This window comes from Sturnira hondurensis, unplaced genomic scaffold (genome assembly GCF_014824575.4).
Source record: "Sturnira hondurensis isolate 20B ecotype Veracruz unplaced genomic scaffold, ASM1482457v3 Scaffold0017394, whole genome shotgun sequence".
In the NCBI taxonomy this organism is placed as follows: Eukaryota; Metazoa; Chordata; class Mammalia; order Chiroptera; family Phyllostomidae; genus Sturnira; species Sturnira hondurensis.
Genome location: NW_028090025.1, coordinates 9,036,629 through 9,052,021, shown reverse-complemented (window position 1 = coordinate 9,052,021; position 15,393 = coordinate 9,036,629). Strand labels below are relative to the sequence as shown.

General features: G+C 46.7%; 1 protein-coding gene across 1 annotated transcript in view; it reads left to right on the top strand.

Annotated features, from left to right (window-relative positions):
* BMERB1 (bMERB domain containing 1) overlaps positions 1 to 15,393 on the top strand; it is a 103,334-nt gene that overhangs the window by 83,862 nt on the left and 4,079 nt on the right. The window contains exons 3-4 of the mRNA XM_037067740.1: positions 7,084 to 7,157; positions 15,035 to 15,149. Coding sequence (XP_036923635.1) covers positions 7,084 to 7,157; positions 15,035 to 15,149 — 189 coding nt within the window. The remainder of the gene's footprint in view (positions 1 to 7,083; positions 7,158 to 15,034; positions 15,150 to 15,393) is intronic.

The following is a 15,393-nucleotide window of genomic DNA, read 5'->3' as shown; positions in this document are numbered from 1 at the left end:
GGAGAAACTAATCCTTTGATGTAGGAATGTTGGCTAAGATCTTTCAGGAGTGTCTGCCAGCGGACCACAGGTCACCTCCTCACCCAGGGTGGGCAGGTGGACAGAGGTAGCCTTTCTTATGTGTGTACCAAGCATGGGACTGCCTGCTCCCCACACGTAAGCTTACTTCCTTTTCATAAAACCCTGAGGCAAAGGTATTATTCTTTCCAACTGTGAGACCCAGAGCAGTGTGGAACGTGCCCAAGTTGTACAGCCAATGAACAGTGGACCTGAGATCCGCACTTAGGTCTGGCTGGGTCTAAAGCATTTAGACTGTAAGCTCTGTGCTTACAGAACAGGGCTCCAGAGATCATTAAGACTCCTCATTTTATACACCAGGAAACAGAGGTCTGGGGAGGGGGTTGGCTGGCTCGCAGTCATTGTGGTCTAATAAATATACTTGGGCCCTGGCTGGTGTAGCTCAGTGGATTGAGTGTGGGCCTGCGAACCAGAGGATTGTGGTTCGATTCCCAGTCAGGGCACATGCCTGGGTTGCAGACCAGTTCTTAGTAGGGGACACACGAGAGGCAACCACACATTAATATTTCTCTCCCTTTCTCCTTCCCTCCCCCTCTAAAGATAAATAAATAAAAATTTAAAAAATACAAAAAAATTTTTAAAAAAGAAATATATTTGGGCTTTGCCCCTAGTTCCTGGCAAAGAGCTCCTGAAACTCTCCTAATTTCCTGATTAAGTGTGCTGGGAACATCTTTTATTCTATGTGTTCCTTGACTCTTGTTCCTGACACAAGATTCTGGGAATTTCCAGTGGTCAGAGTATCTTTTTGTATGCGAAGGAGGTGACAGGTGGCTGGGGCCCCTAGACAGGGGCAGGGTGGGGTCTGGTCACTAGAAAGACCAAGGCACGATGATTAGAAGCATGGAACTCTCAGCCTCATCCCCCATTCTCGGTGAGAGAGTAATTCATCATTCCTATGTAATGTAGCCTCATCAAAACGCCTAAAATAGGGCGTTTGGGGAGCTTCCACATTGGTGAGCACATGGAGGTGTTGGGAGGGTGACACACCTGGGGGGTACAGAGCTCCATACCCCTTCCCTGTACCTTGTCCTATGTTCCTTTTCATCTGGCCATTCATCTGTATCCTTTGTAATGTTCTTTATAATGAATTGGTGAGTACAGAATACTGTTTTCCTGAGTTTTGTAAGCAGTTCTAACAATAATTGAACCTGAAGAAGGGTCATGGACATCTTCGGTCCACAGCGAGTTGGTCAGAAGTCCCGGGGGCCTGGGCTTGGGGTCGGCATCTGAAGTGGGACTGCGTCCGTAGGCTGTGGGGTCCATGCTAACTCTGGCTGTGAGTGTGGGAGCTGAGTTATACTGCAGACACCCCGTTGGTGCCCACTGAGAATTAAAGAATTGCTTGGTAGGCAAAACCCACACATTTGGCGTCAGAAGTGAGGAGTGTATGGAAAATCAGAGTCTTTCTTTTAGTGATAGAGGAGGTTTGCAGTGGGGCTTGGACTTAGACCCAAGCATCACGTCCCAGCCCAATGCTCTGTCTCTACGCCCAGCCGTTTCTTCTTCTTCCCACCCATCCTAAGACATCCAGCCCATCCACAATTTATAAAAGAAGGATCTAAATCAAGATTGCTTTAAAAAGTCCATCATTTCCTCTGTCACTGTGCTTAGGCCTTCCTGTGTGTGGTCTCTGTTGGTATTCCACTAGGCTCCAGACTGTGTCATTTTCAAAGAAGTTTTATAAAACAGCAATGCTGGTCTTGTGATGGACCCTCGTTGTCTCTCCCCTCCCCAAGCTGGTAAAATGGCCTACTTTCTTTGTTGTCCCAGCATGAAAGGCTGAGATGCCGATGGCAGGCTGGCTTTCTTTTCCTCCCCGCAGTGATCAGTTTGTTTCTTGGAGATGACATCTCTCTCTGTGGAACAAGCTGGCAACAGAGAATGTTAATTGTGCAAAGAACGATTAATGTGGCTTATTCAAAAGTTCCCACCAAGCTTTGAAAGTACTTTGCACGAACTATTTCAATGTATTTAATAACATTGGAAAATTGTCATGATGTGATGCTCACAATGAGAAGAGCATATATATGTATGTTTTGACCTTTTATGAAAAATGCACATAACTGCATACACATATCAGTGAGCATGTCTTCAGCTGCAAGTAACAGAACATCTGATTAATAGTGCCTTTTTAAAAGTTTTTAAAATTATAGTTAACATTCAATATTTTGTATTAGTTTTAGGTGTATAGCACATTGGTTAGACAATCATATTCTTTGTAAGTACCTTCTAGGTCCATCTGTACTGACACAAAAGGTAAGATTTTATTCTTTTAATGGCCAAGTAATACTCCATTGTGTGTATGTACCACAGACTTTTTATCCATCCATCTGTTGGGCATTTAGGTTGCTTCCAGATCTTGGCTATTGGAAATAAGACTGAAGTGAATGCTTAATAGTGTCTTAAATCCTAGGTGACCAACTCTTCCAGTTTGCATGGAACTCAGGGGCTTTCCAGCACATAGAATTGTCATGCTAAAACTGGAATAGTCCCAGGCAAACCAAGATGGTTGGTCACTCTACTTCAATCATAAGGATATTTAATATTCATCTGGGTAGTCCAGATGCAGGTGGTCTGAGGGGTCGGCATGGTGTCATCAGGGTAGCAGCTCTTTCCTCATTCCCTTACACCATCCTCAGCAGCACCTGCAGCAGCTCCAGGACCATGAGGGGTAGCACCTAAGACTCTAATCACCTTTCACAGAAGCCCCCCTAGCAGACTTCCTCTTACACCCAAAGTGGGTCTCATGGCTACCTCTACCTGCAAGAAAGCTTTGAAGACTGTCCAGCAAAGGCAAATGGGATTGCCATGAATGGTGCTGTAAACTAAATGTGTCCCCCCGCCTCCCAATTTGTATGTTGAAGCCCTAATCTCTAGTGAAATGGTATTAAGAAGATAGGGCCTTTGAGAGATGATAGGGTAAAGCCCTCATGAGTGAGATTAGTGTCCTTATAGAAGAGACGAGAGAGATCTCGTCTCCACCATGTGAGGATATACCGAGAAGGTGGTTATCTGCAAATCAGGGAGCGAGTCCTCACCAGGAACCAAATCAGCCGACACCTTGATCTTGGACTCCCCAACCCCTCAGATCTGAGATATCGATGTTTGCTGTTTAGCCACCTGATGTATGGTATTTTTGTTATAGCATCCTAAATAGACTAAGATAACTGGCTTCCATCAGGGGCTGGAGACATTGCTTCCTAAACAAATCAGGGCTCTGGAGGAAGGCAGAGGAGGAAGGTCAGTTCTGTGGGCAACCAACCACGTCAGTGGCAACTCAGACAGCCACATGGAGAGGAGACACCACAGTGAAGTGGTCAAGAACACAAACTTGAGCTAACTCCCAACATCCACTTACCAGTGTGGGATTTCGGGCCCATTGCTTAACTTTTATTTGTTGACTTTTTACTTCCCTTAGTGGTGGATCTCATCCCTTCATATTCCAAAAAAAGACCTGATTTTTTATTAGGTAAATGCTCTGATAGACAGCTTAGAGTGTGTAGGGGGCCAGGGTGGGGGGAACAAGCTTCTTTCCTGGGCGGATGTGCAGCAACATTAGGGTTTGCTTTTTGCCAGCTGAGGTTTGTAAGTCAAAGACCACAAAGGATCCTACTTTGACTGCGAGGCATTTGGAAGAGGAAGAGAGAGAAAGAAAAGAGATGGGAAGCCGGCAGCAGGACTTGAGGGAAACCACAGTGATGTTGAATAGGGAGGTTTATGGTGTTCTGCAGCATGACTTCCCGAGATCCTCAGAATCCCATTTTACTTGTGAATGTGTGGTAGATTCGGATGTGCACTCAACACTTGCTCAGAATCGTGTTGAGTGCTGCTCTGAGATGGACAGAGGGTGAGGACTAAGGCCAGCCAGAGCAAGTCTGTTACACCTGGGTTACATGGATGAAAAAATTGGTGTGAAATACACTGAAACACTTGGAGTGGAACAATGACATCTGGGTGCACGTGGTCAAGGTTGTGCATAAGTGTAGGTTCTTTTTTTGTATTTGTTTGTATTTTCTCAAATTTCTACAGCAATCAGGGATCTGTTCTATAATCAGATAAGAATGGTGGCAGGTAAATGCAGACAATTGTACTTGAACAACAATAAATTAACTTTAAAAAATTTCATAAAGAAATATAATCAATCAAGCCTTTTAAAAAATTTTTTATTTTTATTTTTTATTTTTTTAAAGATTTTATTTATTTATCTTTAGAGGGGAAGGGAAGGAGAAAGGGAGAGAAATATCGATGTATGGTTGCTTCTCGTGCGTCCCCTGATGGAAACTGGCCTGCAACCCAGGCATGTGCCCTGACTGGGAATCCAACCACAATCCTCTTGTTCACAGGCCCGCACTCAATCCACTGAGCTACACCAGCCAGGGCTCAATCAAGCCTTTTTTTAAAAGGTTGAACATGTTAGTTCTGTTTGTCAAATAAGCTGCTTGTCCTGTAGCATTTTCTCTTTATCTTCCTGTTTCTTTCTAACAGTGAATGATGATAATAATAGGTACCATTTATGAAACATTTTACTGTGTATGTCCCAGGCACATGCTCAGTGTTTGACATGCATAATATTCCTAGGAATAAGTACTATTATAATTCCTATTTTATAGATGAGGAAAGAAATTCGGAGATATTAAATTACTGGCACATGGACCCTTTGAACTATAGATGTTTAGTTTTAGTACTCTTGCTTCTAACCACTACCTGTCTCTTTCTTTCTTTATTTTTAATTTAAAGCTTTTTACTTATTGATTGTTAGAGAGAAGGGAAAGGAGGGAGGAAGACAGAGAGAAACATTCATGTGAGGTTGCCTCTCACACGCCCCCTACCAGGGACCTGGCCTGCAACCCAGGCATGTGCCTTGACTGGGAATTGAACTGGCAACCCTTTATCGCAAGCCGGCATTCAGTCCACTGAGCCACATCAGCCAGAGCATTTCTCTTTTGTTCCTTTTGCCATCTTTCCTTCTCTCATCTCTCAAAAATGATCAGTTAGGACCTGTGTCGATTCCATGGTTACAACCCCAGATTTCTTAACTTTAGCATGCTTGACTCTTTGGACTGGATACTGGAGGGGGCTGTCCTGCTCATTGTAGGGTGCTGAGCAGCGTCCCTGGACTTTACCCACTAGATGCCTGAAGCAATCCCCACACACATCCATTGTCATAACCGAATATGTCTCCAGATATTGTTAAACATCCCCAGGGACCAAAATTGTCCTCGTTAAGCGCACAGGGGTAGCCTGATCGGCATGCCAGCTGTGGAAAAGGGTCTGGGAGCTCCACCAGTTGGACAATTGCTGATAGGAACCCATGGGAACAGTGTGTACCCTTCTGGCAATTCCCCAAGCTCATTCGAGGCAGCTGCCACCTGCTAGGACATTCCAGGGCAGGGCTTGACAAATGGTTGTCATGCCTCTAGCAAGTGAGATGTTCCTGCCTCTTGTCCTGAAAGCTGGGATGCTGGGATTAGAATGGGTAACATGGGCAGTTCTGGACCCACAAAGGGTAAGGGGCCTCAAGCTGGTCTGTAGATGACACTTCTTGAGAGAGAGGCAACAGACACCATGGAAGGAGGCAGATCAGTGGACCCGGATGAGTTGGTCTCTGTTCCTGGTCCCACCCTCGTGTGCTGTGTGGACTGAGTTGAGCCCTTTGAAGATATCAGTGCCTCCCTCTGTCTCTTCCTGGGACACTAGGATGCTGTGTCCGAATTGGCCCACTCCTTCCCTCTCTTGCTTTATTCTTCTTCATAGCATCTGATGTTCTACTGTATTTGTGTTCACCTGCCATCTTCTCTGCCGAAATTTTAGCTCATGTGAGCAGGAGAGGCCACTGTGTCCCTGGAGCCTGTACAATGGTGAACATAGTAAATGCTCAAGAAAGATATATGGAATGAAGGCACATGCCCCATTCAAGGGGAGGCACTAGGATATGTCTCAATTGCCGTAGACATGCCAAGCCCTCTGTACTCAGGTTCTATAGCCCCCACACCAAATAATCCAATGTGAAGAAGAAGCCTCATGTGAATTCCTGTTTATCCTACAGTGGCTAAAACAGTGCAAACAACCTGAAAAACCCATCTAAGTAATTAAGATATAGGCATAATGAAAACAGACTTGATAAATCAATTGGTGAGATTCCAGGCAGCTATTGCAAGTATTGTTTATAGTAAGATGAGTTAATATTGTAGCAGACACATGCAAAACTATGCTACATAATGCAAAATTGTACATGCCACCCAATTACTGGGATTATGGGATTGAACATCCTTTCACACTGTTGGTGGGCAATTTGGAAATTGCTATTAAAATGAACGTGTTCATGTTATTTGACCAGTGATTACATTTCTAGGAATTTCTTTTTCTAGGAATTTATCCTAGAAATCTATCAGGAAACAGCCCAAATGTCTATGAATAGGGGGATATTTAAGTAAATCACTGTTTATCAACACAATGTAATGGTACACAGCCATTACAAGTGAGCAGATTTGCGTGTATGAATGTGGAAAGATGCCCATGATATATCATTAACTTAAAAAAATTGCAGAATGTTTTTGTATAAGAACAATGATATGATATATGATAGTAGAAGCATAAACACTTTTTAAAATCTGGAGGAACAGGTACTAAACTGTTGAAAATAGTTATCTCTAAAGAATAGAGATTTTCCCTGTCTATGCTGTGAATTTCTGTAATGTTTAAAAATTTTAACAACAAGCTAATTAAAGAGCACATTGAACCTGCCCCATGAGCTTGCTCATATAAGGAAACAAAAGCTGGGCACACGAAGACTGGGAGGAACACCACCAAGGTGCTATAATAAGTAGTGAGGTAAGAGGCAACCTTTGGTTTTCTTCTTTTGGGGAAAACTTCTATTAAGAGCGTGTGTGGCCTTTACAATGGCCAGTCCCCTCCTGCAGATCCTTTGTTGCTATTGGGGTCATGCTCAGGGTGGAGAATGTTTTCAGATGTAACCTGCTGTGATGTGGTGTCCTGTTTCCCCAGGATGGATGACATTCAGCTGTGCAATGACATCATGGACCTGAAGCAGGAGCTGCAGAACTTGGTCGCCATCCCAGGTAACCATCTGGGACTCCAGCTGCTCAGAGCCCCCAGCCTGCCCCACCCGTCCTCGGGGAAGGAAGTCGGTGTTCATCTGCTCTCCTAGCATAACCTCATTCTTGCAACACAGTGCTCCCTGATCACATGATCCAAACACAATTCGGTCTCTGGCAGACCCAGGTTCAAGTCCTAATCCCTTGACCTTGGGCAAGTCACTTTATCTCTACTGAGGCTCAGTTACTCCACTGAAAATAGGGTGGTAATAATAATAGTACCTAGCCCATTTGGTACAAATCTCCTTGTGATAAATGAAACAATGCAAGCCATGTGCTTAGCTTGGTATCTGGTCCAAAGTAAAAGTCCAGTAAGTATCAGCAATGGTCACTGTTATTATCCTGCTTGGGAACAGGTAGAGCACGGTGGTACAAGCTGACTATGGAGTCAAAACTAGGCCTGTCACTGAATCATGCCATGACCTTGGGCAAGTTAAGTCACTTTACTAAAATTTAATTTCTTCCTCTGTAAACTGGGATAATAGTGGTGTTTACCTCAGAGGGTTGTGGGATTAACGAATGAAAAAAAAAACAGAGTGCTTAGCATATTTCCCATCCTACAGGAGGGGCTTAATAAATTATTATTATTAAACAAATTTCTACCTATCCTTCAGGTCACCCCTCCTCCCAAGAAAGTCTTCCCTCCTCATCCAGGCTGGGTTAGGTGCCCTCTCAGGGGTTATTCTTATCAAAGTACTTATCAAATAATTGCCTGTTGACTCATATATGTCCCTCAGTAAACTCCATGGTCCTTGGGAGCAGAGATGAGGGCCTGACAGGTGCTAAGAGGAAGGTGGAATTGAAGGAACAAACACACGTCTGCCTCAGGAACCCTGCCCCGGCTTTGGCAAGGAGCAGTACAGGCCACGTCACACCCCCTCACTGTCCTTTACTCAAATGCTTTTGCCAATCTCTCAGTTCACTGAGTGTGCCTCAGGAGGCTGCATTGCTGCTGGCGATAGGCATGCCGTGATGAACAGAAAATGGTTCCCTAATGCAAGGAGCTCACAGGTTAGTAGAAAGAGATGGCCTAACACCCAGTGGATACCTATTATTGGGCTAAAAGTACAACACAACGCACTTTAGAACAGGGCATTGCTCTTCATGCCTCAGCGCTAGGGACACTAGGAGATGGCTAATTCTCTGTTGGGACAGGAGCCTTTCCTGTGCATTGCAGAATTTAGTAGCATCCCTGGCCTCTAGCCAGGACGTGTCTGTAGCTTTCCCCCTCCCTCCCAGTTGTGACAACCCAAAATGTCTCCAGATATAGCCAAGTATCTCCTGGTCTGTGGTGGGGTGGGCAAATTGCCCCCTGCCTAAGAATCACTACTTTAGAGTCCAGTGATCTGGGTTTGAATCGGGATGACCAGCTAGATGGTCTCCACGGAGCAACTTCATTTCTCTAAGCCTTAAATTCCTTGTCTGCAAAATAAGGGCAATACTGCCACCCTCTCATGGTCATTGTGACTACACCATGATGTAACACGGAATCACGAATGCAAAGAATAGGAGCATTCAGCACATTTTTGTTCTGACAGTGATGTGGCAACCACAGCAGAACTTGCAGATACCACTGCTGTGATGAGCATACACTAGGGGCTGCGCCCTCTGCAGGCAGGCCCTGGGAATGTGAGCGAGGGCACAGTCCTCACTGAGAGGGGGTGACAGCTAATGGGTCTGAGGATTCTTTTGGAGGTGATTAAAATGTCCTAAAATTAGTTGTGGTGGTGCTTGCATAACTGAATAACACTTTGAAAGGGTGAGCTGTATGCTATGTGAGTTCCCTCTCAATGAGACTATCACCACAGAAAGTAAAATGTTGAACGTAAAACAGTAAAAGAATGAGGGGGAAATAAAGGCAAATCCAGACACTATCCACTTGAAATCCCGATTCAGTTCATGTGGGGCCTTGGCACCGGTCATTTAAAAAACCTTCTTATGACTTCCGCCAAGATGGAGGCATAGGTGGAAACACTGTGCCTTCTTCCACAACCAAGTTTGAATACAACAAAGATTTGGAGAAACAAAGACACAACCAAAGGACAGAAAATTGAATTATACGGAAGTCCGACTGCATCTAACCGTTCAACGGGGACGGTAAGAGGGGCGGAGCCAGCAGCGAGCAGGGTCGGGCAGGACAGGGCCCCCGACCCAGGCGCGCAGGCAGACGGGAACCAGTTGGGGTGCGGGGCAGACCGCGGGCGCATATTCGCGCACAGTGAGACAGACCACGCAGGCCCCAGGGGGCGAGGGCTGATGGCGGTGGCACACTCGCGTGCAGTGGGATGAAACGCGTGGGCCCGGTGACGGCAGCAACTGCGGCACCGGTGAGGGCCGTGGCGGCAGGCGGCGGACAGGACGCCATAGTCCCTCTTTGACCCCGCCCCCACATACAGCGTCACAACCCAGCGACTTAGTTGCCCTGTTCTAGTGAACACTTTAGGGCTCTGATCCTGCTATGGAACAGGCACGAACAGCCCAAAAGATGGTGCAAGAAGAACTCAAAGTCCCAGAGCCAATAACTCTAAGCGACCGAGAAATTGCCAGCCTCTCAGAAGCACAATTCAAGACACTATTTATCAGGATGCTCACAGAACTGGTAGATTATAGTCACAAATTAGAGGAACATAGTCACAAATTAGAGGAACATATGAAGGCTAAACTAATTGAAATGAAGGGAGATGCACAGGAAACCAATAGTGATGGAAAGGAAACTGGGACTCAAATCAATGGAATGGACCAGAAGGAAGAACAAAACATCCCACCAGAAAGGAATGAAGAAATGAGAATTCAAAAAAATGAGGAGAGGCTTAGGAACCTCCAGGACATCTTTAAACGTTCCAACATCCGGATTATAGGGGTACCAGAAGGGGGAAAGAAACAGCCACGAGTGGAAAACTTATTTGAACAAATAATAAAGGAGAACTTCCCCAGTCTGGCAAAGGAAATAGACTTCCAGGAAATCCAGGAAGCTCAGAGAGTGCCAAAGAAGTTGGACCCAAGAAGGAACACACCAAGGCACATCATAATTACATTAGCCAAGACTAAAATGAAGGAGAGAATCCTAGAAGCAGCAAGGGATAAGGGGACAGTCACCTACAAAGGAGTACCCATCAGACTGTCAGCGGATTTCTCAAAAGAGACCTTACAGGCAAGAAGGGGCTGGAAAGAAGTATTCCAAGTCATGAAATCCAAAGACCTACAGCCAAGATTGCTTTATCCAGCAAAACTTTCATTTAGAATGGAAGGACAGATAAAGTGCTTCTCAGATAAGGTCAAGTTCAAGGAGTTCATCATCACCAAGCCCTTATTATATGAAATGCTAAAGGGACTTATATAAGAAAAAGAAGATGAAAAATATGAACAGTGAAAGGACAGCAAACACACAGTTATTAACAACCACACCTAAAACAAAAGCAAACCAAGAGGACAGCTAGATCAGGAGTGGAACCATAGAAATGAAGAACACATGGAGGGTTAGAAACAGGGGGGTGGGAGGGGGAGAAGGGGGGAGAAGGCACAGAAAATAGCATAGATGGTAGGTAGAAAATAGATAGGGGGGAGGGCGAGAATAGTGGGGGAAATATAGAATCCAAAGAACTTGAGACACGTGGTTATAAACTAAGGGGGGGGGAGAATGGTGGGGGAGGGAGTGTGCGGGTGGAGGGGAATGAAGGGGGGTAATAGAACGACTGTAATGGTATAATCAATAAAAAAAAAAAATATATATATATATATAAATAAAAAACCTTCTTATGATTGTGAGGATTAGCCAAGATTGAGAGCCACCGTGCTGGTTCAAGTTTCTCCTTTTATAGGCTCCGCCCTCCCCTTATACCTTCAGTACATGGCTGAAAGGTCATACAACCCATGCGAGCTGATGTAAGCACAAAAGAAAAACAGGCGATTACTGCAAGGACGGCAGAGACCCCTGCAGCCCAGGGCATTGTGTTACTTTCCTTGGTCTGCCACCACCAGTTCCCACACACTTAGTGGCTTTGAATAACAGAAATGGATTCTTTCCCAGTTCCACAGGCCAGGAAGCCTAAATCAAAGTGTTGGCCGCTAGAGGAAGAGTCCTTTCTTGCCTCTTCCAGCTTCTAGGGCTCCTGTCAATCCTTGGGCTCCTCAGCCTGTAGACGTCTCACTCCAATCTCTGCCTCTGTCTTCATGGTCTTCTTCGTGTAAGCCTCTGTGTGCCCTCTCTTGTTATAAGGACCCCAGTTACTGCATTAAGGGCCCACCCTCATGGGTATGGCCTCATCTTAACTAAGGATGTCTGCAAAGATCCAATTTCCAAACAGGGCAGACAAAATTGGGGGAGGTGGTGGGTAATACTGTTTATCCCAATGCAGGCATGAAGCTCTGCCCAACCTCACAAGAGTCTGGAACCAGAAAAGGCAAGCTGTTGGAATGTTTTTGGGTCTCTCTCTCTCTCCCTCCCTTCCCCCTCTCTCCTTCGGTCCCTGCTCCCTCCTTTCCTCTCTTCTCTTTCTCCTTTCTCTTCCTCTTCTTCTCCCCTCTGCCCCCTCCCCTCCCTGCCTCTCTCTCATTTGGGTGTATGTTCCGTTTTCTTGCTCTAGCATATGAGCCAAGCAAGCCCACTGCATCTCATCTCCATGATCTTCCCACATGACAGCCCAAATTCCCAGGGCCTCCAGCTTTCCAGGAGACTCTAACGGGCCCCACATGGGTTGGCATCTCCCTCTTAGGAGGAAGAATTCCCAGAGCCCGTCGTTCACTCATGAGGACGTGTGGAAGCCACCAAGGCAAAGGAGACATGAATGTGTGGCCACCAGGGTGGCCAAGGCCACCTGAGCCACCTTCACTGGGGGCCAGGGCAGCCTCTAGAGTGCATGTGGAAGTGGGTGGGGGCAGGGTGGGGTGGCCACATTCCTTTGTTGCCTCTGTCCCTGTGGTGCATCACCAGGACCCAGACTAGGGGGAGGAGAACAAGGCGCTCTGCTGGAGCACAAACATTTCAGGAAACAGGATAAATACTAGTTTACGGCAATATTAAGATATCAAATTAATGCCCCAAAATCCACAATGAAGCAAACACAAAAGGTTTCAATACAAATGAGCTCAGTCCTGATACTTGGTGGGTAGAGGCCAGGGATGCTAAAACTGGCTCGCAGCATGGGGGGGCAGTTCCTTGTGAAGATCGTGTTCCTACCAAAATGCCATGGGCTGCCCTGGTGAGAAACACAGGGTGGCACAGGTCCTAGGGCCGGTTGGCAACAGGGTCTAGTCCTTAATGCCAGTCCCAGCCCCATTGATTCCCCAGGAAATTGCGTTGTCCCAGTTACTTTTATGTAGAAATTCAGGTATTAACACTTTCTTTCCTCTCCTGCATTCCTATTCACTTTCCTCCCCTTCTCCCACCACTCACTGTTAAGAGTCTTCTGGCTATTCCCTGGACTGGTACTGAATTTAGCTGAAAAAAATGATGCTCAGGCAGCACATCAATAAAAAGATTAAGGAAAGAGAGCCCTGAATGGGCAAGAAAATGATGTTTCACCAGACAAGGTCAAAAAATAATTTACCGGCTCTGGGATGGGAAAGAACACGTGGAGCCCTCCCTGACTTGAGCGCTTCTCAAAGATAAGCCAAGATGCCTCACCACCACCCCCGCTCCCAGTTGTCACCACCACCGTCTTGGAGCTGGCTGTAGAGGCCCTGTCACCTTCCCCTTGGACATAGAAATGGTATCTCCCTCTCAGTGTTATCGGGAAGGTTTAAACTAGTGACTCCAGGAGCAATTTTGCCTCCCAGGGGGCAGTGGACAACCTGCGGACAGTTTTGGCTGTCACACCTGGGGCAAGAAGTGCTCCCGGTATGAGTGGGTAGAGGCCAGGGGTGTGGCTGGACATCCCACGATGCACAGGACAGCTCCCACAGCAAAGCATCATCCAGCACAAACATCAGTAGTGTCAAAATTGAGAAAGCGCGATGAAATGAAAACAAAAAGCCTGCCCAGGCTGGTGTAGCTTGTTGGATTGAGCACGGGCCTGCGAACCAAAAGATCACAGTTCGATTCCCAGTCAGGGCACATGCCTGGGTTGCAGGCCAGTTCCCAGCAGGGGACATGTGAGGGGCAACCATGCATTGATATTTCTCTCCCTCTCTCCTTCCCTTCCCCTCTATAGATAAATAAATTAAAAATCTAAAAAAATTTTTTAAAAAGCTCATGAGAATATAATAGATTTTAATGTATTAAGCACTTACTATTTGCATATTTATGATGTATGATTTGCTTTTCCTTTATTAAATAGGTATTTGGCTTTTTTGTACCTGGTTCAGTAAATAGTAACCTGGTGGGCCCTTAATCATTTGTGCCCAGAGTCACAGAGCTAGGAGGGGTAGGAGCTTGGGCGTCAATTCTACAGGGAGGGCTCACAGTTGTGATGGGGAATACAGGCCAGGGAAACCAGTTTGGAGGCCACGGCGTGGTCCAGGGAGGGGTGGTGGTGGCTGGGGCTAACGAGGTGTGCTAGTGGGGGTGAGCAGCAAGGTAGAGGGTCACATTGTCAAGGATGGTAGGAATCAGCTGCGTGATGCCAGCAAGCAGTGGGTAAAGTTGGTAAGCTGGTGGTTCTTGATGGCAAGTGGGGGGTGATGTTGGAAAGAAAGGGGTCAGGTCACCAGTCAAGTGGTGGTGCCTGCATGTAGGTCAGTGGGGCCTGTGGGCAGGTAGGGGATGCCAATGAGCACCTGGATGGTGGGGCCTGGAGGTAGGTGCCTGGAAGCAGGTGAGTGGTGCCTGCAGGCAGGTAGGGGGTACTAGCAGGAAGGGTATGTGACACATACACACAGGTGCACTGCATTGGCTGGTGGTGTGGAGACTTGGGTGGGTAACTGGTATGTAAGCTGGCTCATGTCACTTTGAGTAGGAGGCTTGTCCCGTGAGTTGCTGGGAGCAGTTGTGTCCGTGGAGGGCTGCAGCTGAGTGCCTGGGAGGCTGGGGGATGCCTGAACTGGAAGGAGATAAAAAACAGGGCAAGCAGGGTCTTCTGGCGAGGCTGTGGGCGCTATTAATTGACCTGCTGAGGGCTGGGAGGCACTTTGCGATGCTGACGATTTGGGGAATCCACAGGATCTGCTGTGGGAAGAGTGATGCTTCCATTGTCAGAATAGAAATGGCCAGAGATCCAGAGGTTGCTAGAAATGCCACCCCTTGCCCACTTCCCCTTCTGGTTAACGGGAGAAGTCAATTTTCTCTCTTACCCAGTTATTGTATACTCTTCACCTTTGATTTTTTTTTCTCCAAACCCAGAGGAAATTGTCAGCGCCTGTCCTAGGCAGGCCGGCAGACAAGATGCCTGTGTTTTTTATCTTCTGAGCAGAGGGAGCTGAAGTGGGTTTATGTGTCTGCCCTCCTAGTTTTCCCAGGCCTCATTTCCAGCCCTGGCTTTTTTGTCTTCTCTTGGGCATTCTAGCCCTTGGTACCTGGGACAGGTCTGATGCCATCAGCATGAAAGCTTTTCATCTGACAGATTGGTTTTGCCATCGCCATGGAGTATTTCCCTCCCAGCAGCCCCACTGAGCCCTTGTCACCTCCGCCTTCTTTGGCAGGACCCCCTCGCTGCATTGTTACTGTTTACTGAGCATTTGCCACATCTGAGCTCTGTGCTAAGTCATTTACTCACATCCCTGCATTTAAGCCTCACTGGGTGTATTTTACAGAGGAAGAAACTGAAGCTCAAGGAGGTCAAATTGCTTCTCCAAGTTCACCAAGCTAGTAAAATGGTGGGGCCAGGATTCCAACCTTGGCCCCTTGGACTCAAGTGCTTCCAACAGTTTCACGCAATTTTTCTTTGCTGACTTTTCTTTCTTCCCAGAAAAAGAAAAAACCAAGCTGCAGAAGCAGAGAGAGGATGAGCTTATCCAGAAGATCCACAGACTGGTGCAGAAGAGAGACTTTCTGGTGGATGATGCAGAGGTCGAGCGGTTAAGGTGAGTGGGCAGCGTGTCCCCACGTACCAGCCTGTTGAAGCACAGCCCTCAGCTTCCTTCCAAACCCATCACCTGCCCCTGGGACTCACAGCCTTGCCTAACAGTCATAGCCTCACCAAACGATCCCCAAACACTGGGCTGTAATGAACCCAGCCTTCTGGCCCGAGAACCCATTTCACATTCAAGACAAACTCCAGTCCAGCTTACAAAGTCTTACGAACAGTGGACCTTCATTGCATGTCAT